Source organism: Protomyctophum bolini, assembly GCF_963924005.1.
Source record: "Protomyctophum bolini genome assembly, chromosome: 1".
In the NCBI taxonomy this organism is placed as follows: Eukaryota; Metazoa; Chordata; class Actinopteri; order Myctophiformes; family Myctophidae; genus Protomyctophum; species Protomyctophum bolini.
The window spans coordinates 20,825,656-20,851,147 of record NC_137862.1 but is presented as its reverse complement, the minus strand read 5'-3'; the positions used below and the strand labels follow the sequence as shown (position 1 = coordinate 20,851,147).

At 42.1% G+C, this 25,492-nt stretch overlaps 1 protein-coding gene across 3 annotated transcripts; it reads left to right on the top strand.

The window, feature by feature from the left end:
- Positions 1-407: 407 nt before the first annotated feature.
- ulk3 (unc-51 like kinase 3) lies at positions 408-25,297 on the top strand. Of its 3 annotated transcripts, none has more exons than XM_080777861.1 (17): positions 408-522; positions 748-870; positions 3,081-3,221; positions 3,509-3,629; positions 4,250-4,345; positions 4,689-4,832; positions 6,736-6,818; positions 7,574-7,729; positions 9,894-9,999; positions 10,157-10,197; positions 11,443-11,545; positions 13,020-13,084; positions 14,030-14,108; positions 16,203-16,243; positions 20,958-21,005; positions 21,118-21,181; positions 23,559-25,297. In XM_080777861.1, exons 2-17 carry the CDS (start codon positions 766-768, stop codon positions 23,573-23,575), a joined length of 1,410 nt encoding a protein of 469 aa, XP_080633987.1. In that variant the 5' UTR covers positions 408-522; positions 748-765; the 3' UTR covers positions 23,576-25,297. The 3 variants fall into 3 exon arrangements, with proteins under 3 accessions (XP_080633987.1, XP_080633989.1, XP_080633988.1); XM_080777862.1 differs by having other exon boundaries at positions 427-482; XM_080777863.1 differs by lacking the exon at positions 4,689-4,832.
- Positions 25,298-25,492: the final 195 nt, after the last annotated feature.

The following is a 25,492-nucleotide window of genomic DNA, read 5'->3' as shown; positions in this document are numbered from 1 at the left end:
CCGACAGACAATTACATTTGGCCCGTCATAGATATATATGCCCGTCAGTGCCGTCACCTCGTCTGCAGTACCGGGTACAAACATTAGAGGTCAGTGCTACATTTGGCTGACACTATACATAAGTTGACAGTTCACCAGCATGCGCTGTCATTTCCTAGGGTAGTTTTTACCCTTTCATTTTTATATATTTAACTTTGTTATCATCATGATTTACGTTTACGGCAGGAATAGCAACAACCAGATAAAGTTCGTGTACTCTGGTGTCAAAGGTATTGCTACATTTTGAAAACTATAACAAACTATTAATCACGATCAAATTACCGGTATTACAACCTAAAATTAAGCTGAGCAGTTCTGCCTTACAATCTTAAACTACGGCAAAAGTGCCATATGTTCTCTTGTAGCGTGTGATCCTGGTGTGAGCATGTAAACATTGGCTAAACATTAACGTGTGGATTCCTGGTGGATTCATGATCGAACAGGTTCGAATCATTCGTTTCTAATGAAACATTCTGAAGAAAGGTGAGACCGTTTTAAATAGTAAATCGTACATTTTTAAAAACAATTCTAGCTGGTTGTGCTTAAGAGAAGACTGCTGTTCTGTGATGTTTTATTAGTACACATTGATTGGCTAACAACACTACAACAGCACTGCATAAAATCCAATGAAACACGTTTGTTGTAGTGAATGTAGTCTACCATTAAGCATAAACTTTTCACTACACGGAACCTGCCCTGCTCTTTTAGGACATTTGATGCAGCACCATGGCTGCGACTTCCAGCTTCGCCCCTCCGAAACTAGCTGACTTCATCCTGACAGAGAAGCTGGGGAGTGGGACCTATGCTACAGTTTACAAAGCCTACAGCAAGGTACTATGCTACAGTAGCCCTGAAACATGACTGCCATGATGATTATGAATACGAGAGTCATGAACCATGGCTAATGCTACAGTTAAGTCTACAAAGCCTACAGTACTGGTGTTTACAGCCTAAAAAGGCTACGTGAAAGGTAGACCTACTAGTGTAAGTTTTTTTGATTGATTGATTATTTTATTAGACAATAACAAATGCAAAACAGTACATGGTACAGTCAAAGCACATTGATCCAAAAGTTTAGCACTGAAAAAAGACCTTGCAGTCTTGTTTCCATTCGGGTCCCTTGCATTCTTTCACAACACAATGATGACAATAATCGAGATCTCAAAAACATGATAACCATTAACCATGTACAGGTGGAAGTACAAAAAAATAATCAAAATACAAATAAATAGGGAGGTTGGGCAGTCATCTTCTCTCCTTTTGACCCACTGACATTGATAGGTGATTTTTCAGACCGGTTTTAAAGGAAGCCAGTGATTTGTTTGTTTTGAGGGAAGGGGGCAGGGCATTCCACACCTGAGTGGCAGTGCTGTGGAAAGTGAATTGACCCATATTTGTTCTATATGTTATAACGGTTACAATAATAACAATTAAATAAACCTATTATAGCAAAAATGAGGGATTCAGAATAAAAATCACTACAGAAATCAGTAAATAAGCTTAACGGTGATTTATTAAATCAAAAGAAAAATCAAGTTCTCGATCACAAAATGTTCACTTAACCAAATCAACATAAAATAAAACTCTCAAAAGGTAGGGGTGTGAAGTGTGAAGTTTCCTAGCACTGTCCAAACTAAACTCAATGTGTCCAAAACTAAACTCAGGTGTCCAAAAAATAAAGCAAATCCAAACCAGTCTGTAGAGTGTGGCCAGTCTCCTCTGGCCGCCCTTAAACTCCTTTGTAAAGTCTGGTTGAATATCCAAACTCCAGGAATGGGAAGAAGGTCTCTAAATCCAATATTAAGGGAATGATCCAAAAAGGAAAGAATGGCAAGACTTGGGAAATATTCCTCTTGCTCCCTCAGTAGACTGTCTGTCTCTCTGCACCTCCACTCTGGACTGTGGACTGACAGAGTCAATCTATCCAGGTGGCTCAAACAATGTGATTGCCCCTCACTCCATCAGCCATGTGAGCTGTGGGCGGGGCTTCCCAATCACTGACTGTTGCCATAGCAACACATGTATCTAACTGGTTTCTCATGTCCAGCAGATAATCAGGAAAAACCTCATAGCGTAGCAGATTGGTGGAAAATAATAAAATACATGAAAATGGTGCATAGCAAACTAAATGCATGGAACCCATGTGACTCTGGGCACAGATGTTACAATGTGGGTGGCAACAGATCATTATTTATACTCCCTCTAGTGTTGTGGCTGTGAGAGTTGCTCACCTTTGTAAGGTAATCAGTTAAGTAAATGGGGACTGAGGGCACATAGGGCAGGGCTGAATTTACTATTTTGAATGTCAGCCCCATTTTCAACTGCTTGACAGTCTACTAACTGGTGTTAGTCTTTACATGTTTTTTTCTCTGCATGCCTGTCGCTGAATAAAAGTTTTGGAGCATCTTAAAGTGAGTTGCGAGCCCTGCCTGCTTCTTATTATGTTGACTGTTTCTACAGTTTTTGTCTCAGCACCAGTGGAGGATGTGTGTTACATATCTTACTCTGACTACTACTACTTATATTAAATGTTTAAAAAATATATTTTGATTTCACTATTTTGTTCTGTTTCCTAATTGTGTTTTGTAAGCCCAAACCACACGAGTTGCAATTCCTTGCAACTAGTCGCAACTCCTTACAACAAAACAGTTTTAAACATACCAATGCAACTCTTAAGTCATTTACAGAGTTGACTGTAATCGATGCAGAAAGCACCAAAGCCGGAAGGGGAGAGAAATGTATTGCGTTCAGTCCGTGTGTTATTGTATTTCTGTTCGTTTTCCATTTCTGCCATTGGGGATATAAATGGTTGCAACTTGCAAGTAGTTGCAAGGCGTTGCGTGGCGAATCTTTGGTGGGGGTTGGGCTTTAGTGTGATATAGAATAGATTCAATAGACCATCATATTTTGACACTTTTCACATCCATTGCAAATATTTTATACAATGTTGAAACAAAAAGAAAAAGAGTAAAATAAAGAAAGCCCAATTTAGCCCATAGCTGCAACTGACGTCCAGGTGTTGACTGTCTGTGTCCTTGTAGGGGGACAGTAGAGAAGCGGTGGCAGTGAAGGTGGTTGGTAAGAAGACTTTAAACAAGGCTTCTATGGAGAACCTGCTGACAGAGATCGAGATCCTCAAGGCGGTGCGGCACCCTCACATAGTCCAGCTGAAGGACTTCCAGGTCAGCAGATCGTGAAGTGTGTGGAAGCCTAAAACCCCTGTTACTGAACAACCACTCTATCAGAATGTAGAGCTATTTAACACTTATTTGAACAAGATAATTTAGGATGGGTGGGTTCAGTGGATGGATGATTAGTGGAGGATGCCCGCTGCTCCTAATATCTAATATTAGGAACAGTGGTCTGACACTGACCAGCTCCCAGGGACAGGAGGAGCATGTCGATAACATGTGCTTTTGGTCATTCTTGTGTAGCTATAAGTAACTGAAGCATTTGCCGCTCCTCTCAGTGGGACAGTGAAAACATCTATCTCATTCTGGAGTGGTGCTCTGGAGGAGACCTCTCTAGGTTCATCCGCAGCAAAAGGCTGTTGCCGGAGAGTGTGGCACGACGATTTCTTCAGCAGATAGGTGAGATTAACTGTTAGGCTTAAACCAGTGTTCATTGCTTAGCCGACATACAACTCTGAGCAAAAGTATATAATATTATCCTATCCTATACCCGGTTCGAATCTGTCCCCCAAGGAACTTTACTGTTGTATGTCATCCCCCCACCACTCTCTCACCTTTTAAGACAATGAATAATTAAGTGATAATAATGAATAATTAAGTAATTATTGTCCAATACTGGTAATATGACTTCATTTTAAACTAAGTACTTGATCATTTCGATAAAAAGAACGAAGAATAAATGTTTCTTGGTTTTCGTTTGTCTTTAATGTGAAATGACTTTTTTTCCCCCTCTCTTTTCAGTTTATTTTATGTTGAATTTCTATTGTTTTGTTTTTAGCTTTGTGTCTCTGTTTTGTATTTGTGTTGTTGTTCCCTCTGCCTCTCTTCCCCAAAAGGACCACAATGGAAACAATCCTTCTGGCTTTCTTCTGTACTATTTATCCCTTTGAATTCATTTTCAAGACAGTGCTCAATTGATCAAAAACTCTGTTGGACTGTGCACAGCAGTTGAATGTGATCATATCACAGCTTCATTAATGATATGGTTAATTTTGGTTGTTTCTGTTCCCTTCTAACAGCTATTGCCCTCCAGTATCTTCATGAGAGGAACATCTCTCACCTGGACCTGAAACCACAGAACATACTGCTCAGTGGCTCTGTCATCAAACTAGCAGGTGAATACATCATGCTAAGTCACACTGTCCTCCAGAGCCAGATTCTACAAATGCCTTCTTAATCAGTCATTCTCAAACATATTTATGTCAAGGACACCCTTTGGCCGCAGACTCAAAAATGATTCAACAATTTCAAACACTTTCAAGTAGATGTACAAGTTTGTAGCGTGACATTTCGGGGGGAAAAATAATATCTTCTGGGAATCCCTGGCACAAAACCTGTTCAAATGTGGGGTCTGCGGCCAAAACTATACATTTGGGGTCCTTGACATTAAAAGGTTTGAGAACCACTGGTGCATAGAATGAATTGGAATGTTACTCAGTAATAACTGTGTGCTTTTAGACTTTGGCTTTGCCCAGTACATGTCACCGTGGGATGAGCAATGTGTGTTGAGAGGCTCTCCTCTCTACATGGCTCCTGAGATGGTGTGCAGGAGGCAGTATGACTCCAGAGCAGACCTCTGGTCAGTAGGAGTCATTCTCTATGGTGAGTCAGTGCTGCGCTTCTCTCACTGGTTCCCAAACCTTTTGGCTCAAGACCGTAAAGAGAAATGTAATGTCTCTCCGGGACCCAAACTAGCGGAAATAGCAGATCTACATGCTTGTTGTGAGCTTGTAGATCTAATATTTTCACAACTTGAAAGTTGTATTATTAATGTATTTCTTCATGAAAGATCTTTGGTGATTTTCTTTTTTAATCTTACAAAAAAAAGAAGGAAAACATTGGGAAGAAAAGGATATTTACCCGCGGGCCACAACCCATAAATAAATGGGACCACGAGTGAACCAGATGAGCTATGAATGCAAACTTGGTGTCTAAATCATGTTTTTTGACAATTAGAAACATTTTGGAATGCTTATCTGTATGACTGGGTGTGGCTGAACCTCTATTTTACCAGAGGTGGACAGAGTACTCAACCCCAGTACTTGATTACAAATACGACCTGTTCAGATTTACTCCACTACAAGTAAAAGTAGCTAATCCTGGTCACTAAACTGCCTCCCCCTGGCCAGCCGGGGCGCCTGATGGAGGGGAAAGGAACTGGTTGGAATAACGTGTTCCTTCCACGCGCTACGTCCAACCAGGGAAACTCCCCCCTGTCAGGTGTAAAGGAGCAACTTGGACACTCAGGCATGAAGGAAGCATGAGTTCAAGTCCGTTGCTCTCCCCATGTCCCCCATATAATGGGACTAGGTTGGTGGAGGGTGTGTAGAGCCCAGGATCACATTAGATGATTGACACAGGGGTGAAAAATGGGTTACAAAATCGTGGGATAAAAAATATATTAAAAAAAAAACAAGTAAAAGTAGCTCAGTAAAAATGTTACTTGAGTAAGAGTGAAAAAGTATGTGCTATTAAATGTACTTAAGTATCCAAGAGTAAAAGTAAATTCAGGCCTGGTCTGGCCACTTGACGTACAGGGCATATGGACCGGTACTTCAGCTGTTTTTGTAGCTATTTTTGAGTTTTGAGTGGCTGCTGTCCATTACACACCAAAGAAAGAATTGTCCTTCTAGCTAGTTTTGTCTTCCAATTTCTCCATCTCCATCCACTATGGTTTCATCTGTCCTTCAGTTTCCTGGGCTGAATGAAGGTCTAACTCTCCATTATTGATTATAATGAAGCACATCATAATACCTTGTGCTCTTATAAGCCGGATGCTTAGGGGGAAGAAAGGGAAAGAAATACCATTCCTTAATACGAACATGTAAGCACTTCACCATGCTAGTCTGCCTCCAATATTTCAATTCAATTCAATTCAATTCAAAGGGCTTTATTGAAAGGGCTCTTTCACTACATCCATAAATCTTCTCTTTGGTCTTCCTCTAGGCCTCCTGTCTGGCAATTCCAACCTCAGCGTCCTTCTACCGATATACTTACTATCCCTCCTCTGTATGTGTCCAAACCATCTCAGTCTGGCCTCTCTGGCGTTATCTCCAAAACATATCTGACATGTGCTGTCCCTCTGATGTACTCATTCATGATCCTATCCATCCTTGTTACTCCCAGAGAGAACCTCAACATTTTAGTCTCTGCTACCTCCAGCTCTGCTTCCTGTCTTTCTGACTATCTCTAAAACATAAATGTGTAAACTACAGATGTAATTTTATTGAAACAAGAGAATAATATTTTGGCTATGAAAAGTGTGCCCTGGCCTATAAAAGGTTGGGAAAGTTCTGTAAAGACATTAACGTTACAAAATTCTACCAGTTATATGAATATCAACAGCTCCATTTGGAAAGAATATTTCTCTGGAATTATCTGGAACATGACTCCATTCTTTTCAGTCAATAATAACCCATCAATCCAGGCATTATCAACACAGTATTAATTGTGCACTTTGCTTACTTGAAAGTAATCTACCCACTGCAATGTTTATGCACTGTAGAAGCACTGTTTGGCCGTGCACCGTTTGCCTCACGGTCCTACACTGAACTGGAAGAGAAGATTCGCAGTGACAAGCCCATTGAGGTGAGTCACATCCCAGAAATCGGCATTTACACAAACGGTGAAGAAAGGTTAAACGTGGTAAGGAAACGAGCCAAGGAGTTACGTTATGGTAATGTCTTCGTTACGTTCACGTACTGTAACTTGAAAAGATTGATGTCTTTGGTAATTGCATTAGAGTTGTGAATATTGTGAATCTATGAAGAAATAATATCACTTCTCAAACAAAACAAAGAGAATCTCTTTCTGACCTGTCAGTGTTAGCGTTCTACATCATCACTGCTGACACAGGGCACCGCAGGGGAGATTACTAGCCATTAGTGTGTTGTTCTCTGTAGAGCCACTAGGGGTCGGAATTGCTCAGTATACCTTCACTTGTATAGTCCCTACTTTTCGCAATGATATTACCTGATCATCTTCTTAAATACACTAGTTTGAAACTATACCATCATATGCATACATCTGTCACGCAAATTATCAAAACATTATAAAGTAGGCTAGACGGCGTATCTGTGTATCAGATTGTGAAAATATAATATAATAATAGGCTAATAATAATAAAGTGATTGAAAGAAATAACTAGTGTATTGTCTGCGCATGCTGCTTGCTTATTTTATGGATATACATACTGTTGACTTTTACAACTTTGTCATGAGTAATTCAACAAGAAATACGTAATTAAACAGTGCTGCCGGGCGGTCTTTGCGCAACCGCTCCGTCATTTAGAATTAGGCGAGGATAACTAATAGGTTGTGTTGTGTTGTTGTGCTGGCTGTCAGCTGCCTGTAGGGGCCAGGGTCTCCAGGGACTGCAGAGACCTTCTGCTCCGGCTGCTGGACAGAAACCCTGACACTCGGCTCACCTTCGGCCAATTCTTCTGTCACCCTTTCGTGGATCTGGAGCACATGCCCAGTGCAGACAGCCTGGGCAAAGCTGTGAGAGAATGGGCGTGCGTGTGTGTGTTGTGTGTTTCACAATTTGTCACAACTTAACCATTTTAATCGTGACAGCACTATTGTCTGTGTGTGTCTGTGTGTGTCTGTGTGTGTGTGTGTGTGTGTGTGTGTGTGTGTGTGTGTCTGTCACTGTATGTGTCACTGTGTGTGTGTGTGTGTGTGTGTGTGTGTATACATTTGTTCATCCCTGGCTGGCACACGTTGGCTCAGGCATGAGTGCACCTCATGCATGCATAAGCACGCAAGCATTCCTCCCTCCCTCAGAGAGTTGATCCTCCAGGCTTCTCAGATTTGTGTGTGTTCAGATGTTTTGTCTTCATTGCCTGTGTTTGTATGTTCTGTCATTGCGTGTGTGTGTGTGTGTGTGTGTATATATATGTGCATCCATCTGTGTGTGTGTGTGTGTGTGTGTGTGTGTGTGTGTGTGTGTGTGTGTGTGTGTGTGTGTGTGTGTGTGCATGCGAGCAACATTTCCCCAGAGTATTGGAATTGAATGATATACCGTACAATATTACTAATACCGACACTATTTCTAATCATACATTTTTTAAGTAAAAAAGCCGTTTGTAGATGAGGTTTGGTTGCTTTGGGTGTATACTCATGTGTGAATCAAATTGATTGATTTGTAGGCCTGCACACATAATTGTATTACCCTTTATTAGTGAAAACATTTGAAACACCCCCGGAGGGTGAAAAAAGTCTAGTGCAATATGGAGATAATAAGTCCATATTGCATAATAAGCTGTAATCGGAATAGTAATTAATTTCTGATCGTTTTTGTAAATCGTTGAGCACTGCAGCTCTATTATGTCCATCCATGTTCATGTCAGAGAATCATGAGCAATACAACTGAAATCTTCTGTGTCAACATAACCCAGAGTGTGGGAACGGGTCCATTAGGTTCAATTCGTTAGACCTTTGTTAATTTGTGTGTTCACTTAACACGTCCATTTGTGTTAAATGAACACTGGGGATTTTATTGTGTAGACTGGCCTGTGGGCCATTTGTGTGCCGCGAGGCGCCCCCTTGTGGCCCCTGAAGGAATTTCCCCAAAAAAGCTAATAAAAGTTACAGGTATGGTAAATGGAACCAAATGGACCATAACAGGTCCATTTGGTTCCATTTGTACACTCTGAGTGCCAAAAGCCCTTGAATATGGATTATTATGGTAATCTCACACACTTACCATACCTGTAACTTTTATTAGCTTTTTTGGGGAAATTCCTTTTAAATTTTAAATTTAAGTTGACATTGATTTTACGATATAAAAATAAATAAATAAAAGTTATAATAAATTGAGGTCCCAGATATAAATGGCATTAAATGGGGGTCAGTAGCCTATGCATGTCAAACTGGGCATCTGATGAGAATCACTGCTAGAGCACTGCCATATCTTTTCAAATGGGGTCTTTCCCTGAAAATGAATTCATTTTACACTAAAGAATTAAAGATCTATAAGGGTCCATTTGGTTACCAACTCTCAATCCTTTAACTGGGGACCACCTGGAACCCAGAAGGACCACTGGTGGTCCCCGGACCACTGGTTGAGAACCACGTTCTACAACTATTCTAAGCTTAATTAATTAATGAAAAAATAAAAACCCACATTTGTCGCATGCGCGGACTCTTCCCCAGCCTGGTACCCTAGTCAAAATATGGCCCTTGAGGAGAATTAATTGGGGAACCCTTGTGGGTCAAACTGTGGGTCGGTGATTTTGGGGGGTCCCCAGATTACTTTCTTAATGTGTAACATTGTTTTCTCACTCAACAGTAAACAAATCAACATGCAGTGTATACAGGGTAGCTGCACACTTCTTAATACCTTTTTAATACCTCTAAAATATCAAATTAAATAACAAATAAAACCATTACTATTATTGGCCAATTTGTTGAATATTATTTAAGGAAAAGGTAACAAATATAGCAATAGCCGATCTACAAGCTCGTATATATTTTCACTATATGTATCTGCGGAACTGAGTCAAACAACATGTTATGTCTCAACTCCTACAATTCCAAGTGCTTGTCGGTTAGGGTTCAAATATGATTATTTGTGGGGGTCGATCGCACACTGAAATGTTTTGAGTACCCCTGGTGCAGTGGACCCCAGTGATGCGTGTTGGTGTCTCTCTCCCTATGACAGAAAGAGCTGGTAGTGAAGGCCATCCAGAAGGACCAGGAGGGAGAGAGGGCGGCTGCGCTGTCCCTGTACTGCAGCTCCCTGGAGCACTTTGTCCCCGCCATCCACTGTAAGAGTAACAACAACAACCACACTCACATCCTCTCCACTGAACAATGGCCTAGTCTTTGTTCCATCCACAATAAAACGACAAAATAAACTCGACCCTGACTTAAAAACCAAACCGTCTCCTCTGTCTCCTGCTCCCCCCACCACCCCCACCACAGATGAAACAGACAGACTACGCAAAGAGACCCTCAGACAAAAGGTAGGCTTATAAAACCCTCCCGCCATTCACCAGTGTATTACTTTATGACTTGATTTTTCTTTACATATATTCCACTGGCTTTGATATGGAATGAATTCCCCTCTATCGGTTCCATATGGTGGGGCATATGTGGCCTGCTCAGCTAAAACTCCACCTTAGTAACCGTTCCCATTGTTGGGGCGGTGAAGAAAAGCACAGTTTTCCCCTTAAAATTGTATCCCTTTTTTCTCCAAATATATTAACTCTCCCCACATATTTTTGTTGCCATTTCAACAGGCAAGCCTGTCCTCTGACACGCACCAGCCAGCCTGTAGGAGTCATTAGCACCCTCTCTGCCAGCCTTCCCTCTCCCAAACGGCCAACTCTGTTTGTACGCATAGTCGTTCGGCCAAGGCAAGCTGGGTTCGAAACCCTTGACTTTGTGGTGACGGACAGGTACTTAGGCACCTAAAAAAATTATTCAATTTGTAAGTATTACAAAAAATTCAATATCACGAAAAATTAAACACTGTAGAGTAGGAGAGATAAAAAAGGGTGATCATAAGAGAGAAGTGATAATGACCTCTCCCTTTGTCCTCCTGTGAGGTAGATCACTGCAGGAAGCCTACAGAGATCCACCTTTTTTGAGGGATGGGCAATAGATACAATACTCGGGCAGATGCAAAGATACAGTCTACAATTTAGGCATTTAGCAGACGCTCTTAATCCAGAGCGACTTACATTAAGCAATAACAAAAAAGCATTGTCAATGGAAGCCAGCGATCAAGATCACATCATCAATCAAGATCCATCCAACGTTTGTAGCTGCTGCAAAAGCTACAAATTGACTTCAACTCCCAGATGCAAAGCTACAACTGTAGCTGCAATGACACAGGTCACTAGAGACGCACGCTTGATGACGTCAACGACCTTGTGAGCAACAGATATACACTGCGACAAATATCATTTAATCTTTGCACCACGTTCATGCTGACATAGTGAGAAGCTGCGTGGTGAATGCTCCCATGGGAGGAGAAGGGAGTTTGTTCACTGACAGAGAAGCTGTCAGTTGTGATAGCAGCACGAGATGTTGAGTGACTGTCGGTGACATACGGTAGTTCAATTTATTTTTTATTTATTTTTAGATGACCTTCAGCAACATGTAACGTATTGTGACACAGTGGGAAAAACAGAGAACCACTGGTTTACAGTACAGTCACAGATGTGATGTTGAATGAGTGCGAGAGAAACTGTGTACCATTGCAGGTCAGTCAGTACGTATCCAGAGCAGAGGAGCTGAAGGCTCTCGTGGCTTCAGACAACAGACAGAGGTTTGAGGAGGCCAAGACCACCAGGGAAATCCTCCGAGGTAACACACACATTCCATCATGGTGGCAGATCTAGTAGGTGTGCAAACTGCTCATCTTGTTTACTGCTACTGTATTGTTTTGTTTGTTTTATATTTTTGAGGTGTGCTATAGCCAGCGTTCTGTGTCTGTGTGTACCATGAGCATGAAAAAAATCACACCTTTGTGAAATGAGGGGCGCTCTGAGTCTTATCATCTTACAACACAGAGGAGGGAATTCGGTGTAGCTATGATTAGGTGATGTAATGAGGATGTAAAACAAACGGTGTCAAAACAAACATTAAATTCTCTTTATTGTTAATGGCATTTAATGTTTGTGTTAGGGACTAGATGGCGTAAGTTTTCCCTTCATTGTCGGTATTCATGGCGTTTTTTAAACAAACATTGAACTAAACTAACATTAAACCTGTGTATAGGAGGGGCTAGCACTCCTCAAAAATATGGACAGAAAAGTGAAGACACCAATTATGATTGCCCGGAATGTGATGATAAGAGTGTTGAAAGTTCTGTTTAAGTGGTAATATTTTGGTTCATTCATTCAGGGTGTTTTCAATCTTATTTGGTTATGTTTTATATATACATACGTTCTGTTTAAGTGGTTATATTCAATATAATATTTTATCTTGAGACATGACAACATCAGAATATGAATACCATACTACATACCGTAAATTACTTACGTAAAAGACTGCCGGTCATCCCCAGGCCAAACTAAAGTAAATTAAAGTAAACTCAAAATAAGTAGTGACATGGTGTGGGACTGAGATGTTGCTGGGTCTGTGTCTGCCATGACACTGAGCTGGCTGGCTTTTATAGAGAGGGCTGCAGCAGAGGACAATTAGGGGAATCTGCTGCAGGTATGCCAGTCTGGGTGTGTCAGTCTGAGTGGGGAGGAGAGACAGAGAATTAGCACAGACAATGATTGAATGACTGAGTATGTGTGTGTGTGAGTGATGTCATGGCCACACGCAACAAATACTATGTGAATTATTTGTGATGAAACGGTGTGAACTCTAGCTTCCCTATTCTGGGGTAGAATGTTCAGCGAAAATAGCTGATCTGTACAAGCTCACAACAGGTACAAACAGGGGGCTTGCGAATCGGTTATTTTCCGCAAAAATATTTTGTGGACGAAAAACAGTTGGGGGGCCAAGTATATAGAGACCCCTGAGAAGTATATAGGGTTTAAGTGGTTAAGCCTGATTTATACTTAGTCACATAAGCTGACATGGCATGGCATTGTGAGCTTGTAAATCCTGCTACCTTCGGCATGGGACACCGTCGTATAGTGGCGTATATCGTCTCTGTTGGATGGAAACCTTTCAGGATTCAACTAAAAAAGATGGCAAAAGTATCAGATGGACAACTTTTGTGTGACACTGTAGTTGTATGACCAAGTAGGGCATTAATTTACAGGAAATTTGCCTGCTTGACAGAAATGATAAATTAGGCGTTATTCTGTCTTGCTGTTTCCAGAAATGTCTGCTGATCATCCACGTCTTCTGGTTGCCCTCCAACTGGCCTCCACCGCCATAGCTAAGGTTAGATTATATGATTATTGCTGGGTGCCACTGGGATATGCGCGCGCACACACACACACAAACACACATTGTGAGTACATCAACATTTTAGGACACAGTTTTAGCAACAATACTTTTACATGATATATTCTTTTGCCATTTTTAACCATATCCTAAAGCCGGGAAAATAGCAGATCTACGCTGTGAGCAGCTTGTAGATCAGCTATTTTCTGTTGGAGTTAAGCGCACAACTTAGAAGTATAAATCAGGCATAAATGTTCAACCATAAAACAAACATGTTTCTTGTGAGGACCAGGAAAATGGTTCTCACAACAACGTGTTTCTTGTGAGGACCAGGAAAATGGTTCTCACAACAACGTGTTTCTTGTGAGGACCAGGAAAATGGTTCTCACAACAACGTGTTTCTTGTGAGGACCAGGAAAATGGTTCTCACAACAACGTGTTTCCCATATTCTACTATACTTTTTGATCCATATACTTTTTGACATTTGATCGCCACAAGTACAGTAACACACATGCGCAAGCACACATACGCACACATGACACGTCAGAGGCAGGGCTAAGATTAAAAAGAAAAACAGCACAAGAAGACACATACCAGGACACACAAACGCATCCCCTGCTTGTAGTTTCCCATCTGAACTGCATATTTTTAGATGGCTGGTGAACCAAATGTAAACATATAGTTTGCGTGTTGTTTGGTTGCTCTGTTATTATGTTGGCCATGTTCTCTTTCACATAACTCACTGCATCCGCTGTCAACACACTTTATTGCACAGATAGAAATGCCTTTTATTGGATAGTATTAGTGAAGAGAATGACCCCCTCCCCATAGTGTTGTTTAGTGCAAAATCAGGATCCTGGTGGCTAATAATCAGTTAAGAAACACTGTGTGTGGTTGGATTTCAGCATGCTTTTCCCTAACGTTCCTGTGTTTCATTCCAGGAGCAAAGTGGACTGGATGAAAATGATGCACTGGACCTCTACCAGCAGTGTCTAGGAGAACTATTGCTAGCCCTCGCAGGTACAAAGACTCCCATTCTCTCTTTTTTTTTATTATTATTATTATTATGTTTAAGTTCATTATTTAAAGTTCTCAGTCACCATGAGTGATTTCAGTCATGGGTCTTCTATCTATGGAAGTATTTCACACACCGAAAATAGGCTATCTACAAGCTTACAGTGTAAGTCGTAAGCTTTGTCGTAAGAAAAAACCCTAATAGATGGATATTTCATAAAAGCAGAGCCTCAATCTGTAATTTCTTCAACTGGTTGACAGCATGGCTGCCAAAACATCATAATTCTACTTATTTTGCTTTTCACTAATTGTTGATTATGACTTGGCACAGGAACATTTTTCAATCTATGTGAGTCAGGAATGATTTGCAGAGTGTGTTTCACATTCATATTAACCACTGAACAACTCCAATGAATCACAACTTCATTCCTAATTACCTTATTGAACAACAACTATATATAAATAGCCGATATGACCCCCTGTGAGCTTGTAGATCTGTCATTTTCACAATTTGTTACATTTTATGCCTATACTGACATCCCCAAAAATAGGCACATCATGTTGAAAGTTGTTAAGTGCTTGATTAAAGGTCACATCGGAACTAGTCGCTGACGGAGGAAGCTGCGTCTAGCATGATTTATCCCATCACACGATGGCGTCGCTCGCCAACGAGCTGACCTTGAAGCTAACATCGTGATTAAAGGGATCTTTCCCTTTGTGACCCCAGACAACATGTTTGGGGTCTTTTTATTCTCTTTTTTTGGGGGAAATTTAGAGTAGTAATTCCTTCACTTCTGTTGTATCCTACTGACCTCACCTGCCACTGCCAGTGAGGATCCCCCACCGGGAGGACGTAGGGTCTTCGTCTGACTCCTCTGCCCAACACCCCCCGCCCCAGCCTGTAGAATACATGCAAAGACCAATATCGCCCTGCCCTCCCGGCTTCCCTCCCCCGAACACGGTCCGATTGTGTTCGCATAGACGCCCGACAAAGCCAGATGCATCGTGGTGGATTCGAAGTCGAACCCACAACCTCAGTGGTGGTGGCCTGGGCAGGGACTTTTACCACTGCGTCACCCGAGCACTTTTGGGGTTATTTTAACGTCTACTGTACTCTGTCTTTTGTGAGAACCCCAGACAGTTTGTAAGTTGCTTTATTCAGTATTTAGATATTTGATATTCATTTTATCAGACCCTTCCTTACCCTGACAGAGCGTGAAAGAATAAGGGAGAGAAGACTGAAAGATACATACAGTGACAGGCAGACTAAAAGTCATGTGAGAGAGAGGGGGGGAGAGAGAGAGAGCATTCTCTTGACTGCACTGCAGCCTGGCGCCTATTAGCTCCGGCTCCGTCATGACCTCATGCGGGAGAGATGGTCCTAATGGAAGACGTTCGCTGGAGCCATCCATCCAGATGTGGCTCAGAGCCTGTGGATGAGTCCTTGTGCCAGCAGCCTGTGTGTGGTATCAAGAGCCCTGCCATCTGGTTCCCATTCACGGAGCACAGTTCATTTCTCTGTGTTATTACACACTGGAAACAAATAAAAACTATTATCTCTGTAGAGAAGTGCTCCAATCATTCTACATTCCCTGTGCTCCCCCCCCCACACACACACACACGATCAGGGGGCCGAGTCTCTCTCTGTTCGGGACAGCACACAACACTGAAGGGGGGTGGGGGTGGGGGGGCTTTGTTTGGCCACCGGTGGGTCTTTTGTTGTGTGGCTTCCCAACATGCTTTGCTTTGCTACAAGAAAACCCCCACCTCTCTCTCTCTCTCTCTCTCTCTCTATCCGCTCCAGGATGGCAGCCTAATTGATAAAAGACTGGCCCAGTTTAGAACGATTTCCTCTCCCTCACGGAGCCCCCTGGTCGACTCGACACGCTAGCAAAACCCCAAACCCAGCTCTGTAAATTACCTCTCCTTGTGCAAACACAATGATTGGGTAGCCCAATGATCCATCTCTGTTTCTCTCTCTCTCTCTCTCTCTGTTCTCTCCCCTCCCCTCTCCTCCCCCTCCCCATCCAATCTCTCTCTGTCTGCGTCCCCTCATTATTCTCCATACCCTTGTTTTGTCTGTGTGTGTCTGTGCGCCAGCCGAGCCGCAGGGCCGCAGGAGAGAGCTGCTCCATGGCGAGGTGAGTGGGCGGGTGAGGGTGGGTGGGGAGGCCTTCTGCCTGAGTGCCCACTGTACCAAGAACGTCCATGTAATTTATGTCCTTGTCCTCCAAGCCCCCGGGAGCAGTGGTGGAAGAACTACTGACATTTCTATAGAAATACTCTGTTCCGAGTAAAAGTGCTGCCTTCTGAATTTACTTGAGTAAAAAGTACAAATGTACTGGCATCAAAATATACTTGGAAGTACCAAACGTGAAAGTACTCATTATGCAGAATGTCCCATTTCACAAGTTTTCAAATGTATATATATATATTTTTAAACATTAAATTAGGAGATCTGTTGCGACTTGCAACGCGTCATGCGCGTGCAGATTAGTATATATGGGCTGACGTGGTTAATGTATGTTTTGTAATAATAATAAAAATCTACAACGTAGCTAAAGTTTTCAAATACTTACAAATACAATATTTGCCTCTGAGATGTAGTGGAGTAGAAGTATTGAAAATTGGAAATACTCGTAAAAGTACCTCAAAGTTGTATTTAAGTGCAGTACTTGAGTAAATGTACTTCGTTACATTCCATACACTTCCCGGGAGCACAGCTAGTTAGCTGGTTAGCTCTGAAGAGGCCATCGCTGTCCTTCCCCCTTCCTCTGCTTTCACATTTGAATGTTTTCCACAGTAGAGAGAATAACATGATCCATCAACCAGATTGCTACTCCTCCCCCCCCCCCCCCCCCCCCCACACACACACACACACACACACACACACACACACATCTGTATAGCATCCTTGAACTCTACTACTCTCTCTCCGTTAAAAGCCTGAGTTATACTCATGCGTGCATTGTAAGCTTGTTGATCGGCTATTTTCGGTGTGTGCGGCAACCAGGTATAGATCATAGTACAACCATGACCTGCATGGGTTTTGTAGGCCAGTGGTTCCCAACCAGGTATAGATCATAGTACAACCATGACCTGCATGGGTTTTGTAGGCCAGTGGTTCCCAACCAGGTATAGATCATAGTACAACCATGACCTGCATGGGTTTTGTAGGCCAGTGGTTCCCAACCAGGTATAGATCATAGTACAACCATGACCTGCATGGGTTTTGTAGGCCAGTGGTTCCCAACCAGGTATAGATCATAGTACAACCATGACCTGCATGGGTTTTGTAGGCCAGTGGTTCCCAACCAGGTATAGATCATAGTACAACCATGACCTGCATGGGTTTTGTAGGCCAGTGGTTCCCAACCAGGTATAGATCATAGTACAACCATGACCTGCATGGGTTTTGTAGGCCAGTGGTTCCCAACCAGGTATAGATCATAGTACAACCATGACCTGCATGGGTTTTGTAGGCCAGTGGTTCCCAACCAGGTATAGATCATAGTACAACCATGACCTGCATGGGTTTTGTAGGCCAGTGGTTCCCAACCAGGTATAGATCATAGTACAACCATGACCTGCATGGGTTTTGTAGGCCAGTGGTTCCCTAGCCCATGATCCAGATGTTCGCCCGGACACATATATAGTGAAAATAGCAGATCTACAAGCTCACAAGTTGAGTGATCAAAATACAAATTGTAACTCAATTCAAGATCTCTACAAATACAGGGGTTAAAGTGTCAGACCTATTAAGGTCTATAATGCGTTATAACCACATTGCATTATAATGCACTCGTAAGGCATTATACACTTTTCAACCTATCTCCATATAATTGGCACTCACTAATGTTCATCGTTGGGCAGATCATTTTATTTATTTATTATTATTATCATGAGAACGATGGCTTCCAAATTCGCATTGCAACTTTTCAGGAATAGAAAGCCTGCAGTTTCTATTGGCTTGGATTCCCCCTCAATGATGTCACTGGTGGAAGGGTTTCTTCTGAACTGCCCACATCCCTCCTATGAGACACAGACTGAGTAGGACCAATTATATGAAGATGAGTTGAAAAGTGGTGAAGTGGTCCTTTAAAGGTTCGGGTCTATAATGAATTATAATGTGTCATAACACTCGTTATAAATGTTTATAATTACGCATAACAACTTACTATAACTAATGACGTTATAAACGTCATAAGCTGTCATACATGATTATAAACATCTATAGTGTCAGTGAGTGTTATAATGCCTTATAAACGCATTATAAAGCATTGTAAATGTGATTATTCTGCATTAAGGACCGACTTAGCAGTAGCAGATATACTCGCGACGTGTTTTGAGCTCGTCGATCTGCGACCCTTGGTGTATTTGAATCCTGAAAAGTATCAGTTTTGGACATATGAGGTTTCCTACCCGACAGATTACAAATGGCGGCAAAATAAATGGTCGTTTCTCCATACAAATGAAAGCATTTGTTACACATTGTTTTAGCCATAAACTCAGCCAACAACAGACAACAGAATTTCAACAACAAACCCCAGAGAGGGCTGGAGCGGGAGAGGGGGGGGGGGGGGGGGGGGGGGCTCAGACCTCCCTATTTGAAGTTTTATGGGAGCCTGTCTTAAGTAAATTCAGATGCGGCTGTAATAATCTAGCACAGTGCTTGGGGAGAAGGGGAGGGTGGTGGGGGGTTATGGCGATGGAAAGCGTGTGTGAGAAGCCAGCAGAGAGTCAGTCGACACATGCCGCTGGGAAGGGCCTCCCTGTGTGTTTGAGATGTACTGTAAAGCGGAGTTTAGCCCAGAGCTGTAATTCCCACTCAGCAGCCAGGCTTAGCCCGTAGAGGCCACAGCCAGCCTTGATCTAGCTGGTAGGTTAATAAGCTTTCATCACGGACAGATATCATCTCAGGAATGGTATCTTAATAACATAACATAATATATACATAATACTGTATGTTCTTTAACCACATGAACACTAGTAGCACCCCTTCTCTGGGTTATGTCACAATAATGGGCCAAACATTCTGTGAAAATGGCTCACAACAATGCAACGTGTCGTGAACTTGTACATGGTCCGTTTTCTGCAAACTAATTTTCTATACAGGGAGGGGGGGGGGCAAGTTCAGATCCCTGGGAGACCCCTAATGAATTATATAGGGTTTGGTTACATTAGTTAGGGTTAGCTACAGAGCAAAGCTACAGAGCATGTGCTTCTTTGCTGCCAATCATCATTACCAAATGCAAAAGCAAAAAGCCATGTTGCTTAGAGTTACGAGTTTACCAGACTGCTATACTAATGGTAATGTAATGTAATTGGACACACTATTAACTCCTCCTCGGGTCTCTTGTTATTATCACCCCCACTGCTTGTAGTAAATCATCTCTGTCGGTCAGAAACCACTTAACTCACTTATTTTCTAAAATACAATAAACACAATTTGCCTGAAAATAGATTACCCAGCTATGACCTTTTTCATGAAAAAAAATGAGTAGTGATATGGCTGACTGAGTAAAATAAAACAATCTACCTGAAAATAGATAGCTATAAGTGAAGAGCAATTTCCACAATTTCCATTTCCGCAATTTCCTCAATTTCCATTTCCGCAATTTCCGCAATTTCCATTTCCGCAATTACCATTTCCGCAATTTCCGCAATTTCCATTTCCGCATTTCCGCAATTTCCATTTCCGCAATTACAATTTCCGCAATTTCCATTTCCGCAATTTCCATTTCCATTTCCAACTATTAATGGCAGCTGGGTTTCATCATTCAAATAAAATAGAATTCTGTCCGTTTAGCTATAAAATTATGTCAGGGAATAGGGATACACAGTATATGTCTTTCATTTGCATTGCATCCCCCCCCCAAGCTTTTCTTTTCGTTCGAGTAATAGTACAACTCTAATAGTATTACTTATAATAATGTAATTAAAGATAACTTCATTCAGATTTATTTATTTTTATTTCATTTTCCAGATTTTTTTTTCTTCTTTTTTTTAGATTTTCATTGGTGGGCCAGTCATAATGGTCCCGCGGGCCTGATGTGGCCCGCGGGCCTGAGGTTGAGTATCACTGCCATACTTGATCATACTACAGTGTCACACAAAAGCATCGAAAGTAGCAGATCCACAAGCTGGACATTTTGAGCCTGTGGATCTGCTACTTATGCTTCTTTTGAATTTGATTCAGAAAAGTAAAAGGTTTTGGCCATAATGAGGTTTCTGCCTGACAGAGACATGAGAAATTAGAGGGCAAAGGCATAATAATACAGACAGATTCCATTCAAGGAGCTTTATTGGCATTACAAGCTAAAATGGAGCTCTTCAAACCCTTATGACTGTTCCCACGTCAACGCTGAACTTCACAGGACCTCTAGACTTGGTCGTGACCTTGCATAAGGAGCTTATAGGCCAATGTATATTTTAAATAATTTCTGAAAACACCCTCTGTTAGTTCTTTTTGTTTCTTTTTTCTTTTCTTTTTTTCCCCTTTTTTGCTGTTATTTAACTACTTAAACCCTATTTACTTAGCTGACTAGATTCCCAAGGGCTTCATACTACTGTTTTCACTCTACACACACACACACACACACACACACACACACACACACGCACAGACACACAAAAGAAAATACAGGAAAATAGCTGATCTACAAGGTCACAAAGCATGAGCTTGTAGCTCAGATAGCTGGTCTTTTTTTTTAACGAATGTTGGCTCCAGAATAGGGATGCTATTGCTAACCCAGTGATCAAATTATTTATCTATTAATATCTTTCTTATTTGTTTTATTTTTGTACCAATGCTGACATATTAGGCATTAACACATGGCATTCCCTTTTCCCCAGATTAAAAGCCTTATGACCAGAGCTGAATACCTCAAAGACCAGATTAAAGTAAGAGTTTGTATAAAAGAAATAAAGGTTTTTAATGATCTGTAAAATCAGTTGACTTTTTATTTCTATACTGTACAGTGTACACATACATGATATATATTTTTCCTTTCAGATGCAGGAGACTCAGAAGGATGTGTCACTAGCAAGAGAACCACTGTCAGAATCTGTCAGAAGTTGTAAGTGTCCATGATGTGATTGGTGTGTACTCTAAAGAAGTGCTTCTCAAAGTGGGGTCCCAGCAAAAGTAGTTAACATAGCATCACAATCATTTGAACCACTTTATCAATTTATGCTTATGTTGGCTATAAAAACCAAAATGACAGATCTATAAGCTAACCTGATCTCACTACTAACTACTTTTTACTTACTTTTATTACTTTACTATATGTGGCTAAATGTATGAACATGAAAGGTTTGAGAACCACTGCTCTAAAGTGTGTGTGTGTGTGTGTGTGTGTGTGTGTGTGTGTGTGTACGCACGCACGTGCGCATTAGTGCGATACATCACCCTACTTTTTGACAGCCCTGCAGCCCTACACTGATCAATGACTATATTAGAGTTTTAAATGGAGGTCTTTTTCCACTAGTAAAACATGCGTGTTTCTCTGGGCATACATAGGGGGAGGGGGGGGGGGGGGGGAGTACTGTCCCCCCCCCCATGGGAGCGTCTGGCTCTTTGATTCCATCCCAGTGCAGCCAGAGGCCACGCCGTCCTCTGGCCTCTTGTAAAACCTGCCTTGTGAAAGAGAGACTTGCTTCTAACCAAGAACACTCATCCTCTCTCACACACGCACGTGCGCATGCACACACACACACACACACACACACACACACACACACACACACGTAGCACAATCCCTCACTCTCAACCACACACCATATAAACCTCCCCCTGCATGTTATTATTTTTAATATTATTTAACATTTATCAAAAGTGTGTGTGTGTGTGTGTGTGTCTGTCTGTGTGTGTCCGTGCGTGTGTGTGTGTGTGTGTGTGTGTGTGTGTGTGTGTGTGTGCATATGCGCGTGTGTACGTGCGTCCTTTCAATAAGTGCACAGGGCCTGAGACTGGCCACTGGCTAGATGGAGGATAGTGTACTAGCGATGTCTGAAGCCAGACAATATCCTGTCTTCTGTCAGGAATTCCTGAGGAATTATGGGTGAAAAAATGAGTGGAGGGGAGGGGGGTGTCCAAGAGAATGTGGAGGAGACTCCAGTTTCATGCAGAACGTGGCTTGGTCTTCTTCCTGGTCTCTGGTGTTATTTTAACACACCCACACGACCGTGCGTGTCACCCTGGCCTCCTGCCAGCCAGCAGCTGTCTGTGTGCCGGAGGGGTCACACAGCAACGCCCAGCGCTGTCTGGTGACCTTAAAGCACACCAGACATAAACTTCCACCAAGTCTAGCAGGGGGAACTAATCCTACCACCACCGTGTCACTGTTTAGGTGTTTATCTGACACGGTTTTAAAAAAACAGACTATAAAACAAATGATATTCATTTGTTCACACAGGATTGTTTAGTTTGGGTGGAGGAAGGCCCTTGACTGATCCTCATTTTCAAAAACGTGGAATTTTTTTTCAATGTTTTCGAATATAGCTGATCTGCAAGCGCGCATAGCTAAAGGGTTAGAGAGCCCACCTGGGAAGCCATTAAGCCAAAAGTCCCAGATTTGATTCCAGGCTTTAGCAATGTGTCCAAGTGTTAAACTGAGCAAGACACTTAACCCCAAACTGCTCCCCCAGCGCTACATACCAACGGCTGCTCCCTGCTCCTACCTGGAGGAGCAGGGTGACAAAAACACTCTAATGAGTGGTGAGATTTGGAATACTATTATTATTATCACGTTGCAGTGTGAGCTTGTATATTGACTGTTTTAAAATGACAATTTTTTATTTTTTATATTTTTTGCCTATAATGACATGCCCAAAACTGGGACACCAGTGGTTACGTTGTGGGAGCAGGTAGTGAGTGGTTGACTGCCTTGCTCAAGGACTTTCTGACGGGACACATAAGTTGTATTGGATGTTTTGCCAACGGAGCCCGTGATCTTTTGGTCACAGTGTGGTCTCTCTGAAGTACATCAGCTGTGAGTGTGAATGTGAAATGCTGTTTATGTGACATACTGTGAAATTTGTATAATCTTTCTGCGTAGAGAGATATGCCCTAGTTTACTCTAAATACCACCTTGCAGCTATCAGAAAACATCACCTGGCTCACCACACACAGTGTCATCTGCATATCTAACCAGATTTAAGTCTGGAAAATAGGTGTGTGATTTCTAACCACTTAAAATCTATAGTTTGTTGACTAGTGTGGTCTCATTTGGCACCATCATTTTCTCCCTCTACACCAAATCTCAAATAGCCGATCTAAAAGCTCACAACGTGACATGTTGTGAGCCATTTGCGCTGAATGTTTTTGCAGCGTGTGCGCATGACATGCGTGTGCGTATGACATGCCCAGAAATATGGACTTCATGCGGTTGAAGCGAAAACACAAACAAACTTGTGGAATTAACTAGCACACATCTCTTCTCTCTCCCTCCTCAGCGTGCTGTTTGCAGTGAGACCACCGCGTCCGCAGTGGGAAACAGAGAGGACATTCATGGTGCAGCGGACCACCTGTCTGTCTTCAGGTTGGTGGAGATGCGGACCGCAGCCAGCCTTCCACCCAGCGCCACTCTCTCTCCCACCACCACAGCTGAGCAGCTGAGCATCCCACCAACACAGTACACTGAGAGGCTGGCAATATATTAACAGCTACTAAAACAAACGGTTCACTTTGGCTGATCAGTTTGCCTGTTCTTTCCAGACACTGTAAATAGTGAAAATGGCTGTTGAATTGCCGAGCCTACCAGCCAGGTTTGACCTATGGATACACAACGCCAAATACCATGGCCTCCTTGGACTTATTCTACATGAGATCAAAATATATTGATTCCAAAGGGAAAGACATACTGTCATGTACAATCTGGTGAAGTAGCTCAAACACTGTAACATTTTCGTTCTTTGGGTATTGAAGCTGTACTTGAAATCAAGTACTGTAGGTGCTGTATTGTTAAGATTAGTAGTTCTCAAAGTGAGGTCCAGGGTCCCTCTGGGCTACTTGAGGGGGTTCCAAATGGACCCTTATAGGTCCTTGAAATTCAAAAAGTTTGAGAACTACCGATTAAGATCTATCATGGTGATCTTCATAACTTGTGTGAGGCAATGCAGGGTTTTTTTTGTGCTACAAAGACACACATACAACACACACACACACACACACACTCTCGTTCATAGTGCAACATGCACTCTGTTCTGGAATGACTCATGAACTGTCACATATACACAAACTTTCCCTCTCTCTTCCTCTCCCCATCTCTGTCCCTCTTGCTCGGCTCTCCCCGTTGCCTTTGCTGTGGGTCGACCACAGGCTCACCACGCTCTGTCCCACTGATGGGGCGCTCTCCACCACTATGAGGGGAAAACTGGAGAGGTGCGGCTTCGGCCCTATTTACTCTAGACTCGCATTTTCTTAGGTTTGGCACCAGCTGCAGATTGAGGCGTAGAGCCAGTAGTAGTAGTAACAGCAGCAGCAACGCAGAACCCAAGCTCTTCAATAACTAAGGCTTCTGTGAAATTTTACAAGCTGAGCCAGGCATGGCAATCATCGGCATCACTGTGTCGTGATTTACTAGTTTAACCACTTCTACCGTGGCATCCCTGATATGGGTATCGAAAATGTCTGATCTGAAGTTTCTTTGATAATAGCCAATCTACAAGCTCAAAACATGTGATGTATTGTGGGCTTGTAGATTGGGTATTTTCAAAATAGGTCTTGAGAGCAAAAGATCTGGGAAGGGTGTAAGGAGAGAAGGATACTGTGAGTGATTCTACAAAAATCCCACCAATTTCTGAAAAACGGTATGTCATTGGTTGTCAAACTTAAATTATATGGATTTAGCCAGGGATTTTGTTCCAGGGAGATTTGACTTAAAGATGTTTGCCGTAAAAATATATATTCAAAGATTTGTCACGTTTTAAAATAATAGCACATCTACAAGCTCATAGCGTGGCGTGATGTGACGTGCTATGAGCTTGTCTATCTGCTATTTTTGAATAGCCAACCAATGTGCTATGCATATAGCTAAAATGACAAATGCTTTCCTGGTTCTAATAGGTTAAAGAAATCACATTTCTGTTTTTGTGTTTTGTTTGTTTCTCTGTGGCTGTGACTTTATGAACTACCGGTATATTTATTAAATGATGAGAAATGGAGCCAAAAATAAAATTACAATGTCCACTTGCTCTGTGGCCCATAATCTGTTTGAGTTTGTGGATAATAAAGTGAGACAGTTCCGACGAATGAAAAGCAGACGCTCGACTCTTGTCAGGAACTTATGGAAAGATTTATGTGTCCCTGTATGGGAGCTCTTCCACTGGTGCCTCGCCAACATCATCATTTGGAAGGCCATTCCGGAGAAACAGCTGGCTCATCTCCA

Excerpts from the sequence above, each read along its gene's own strand:
- ulk3 (XM_080777861.1), top strand. The coding sequence starts at position 766 with ATGGCTGCGACTTCCAGCTTCGCCCCTCCGAAACTAGCTGACTTCATC. Across the intron at positions 3,630-4,249 it reads ACGATTTCTTCAGCAGATAG|CTATTGCCCTCCAGTATCTT; the intron begins GTGAGATTAACT and ends CCCTTCTAACAG. Across the intron at positions 14,109-16,202 it reads ACTATTGCTAGCCCTCGCAG|CCGAGCCGCAGGGCCGCAGG; the intron begins GTACAAAGACTC and ends TCTGTGCGCCAG.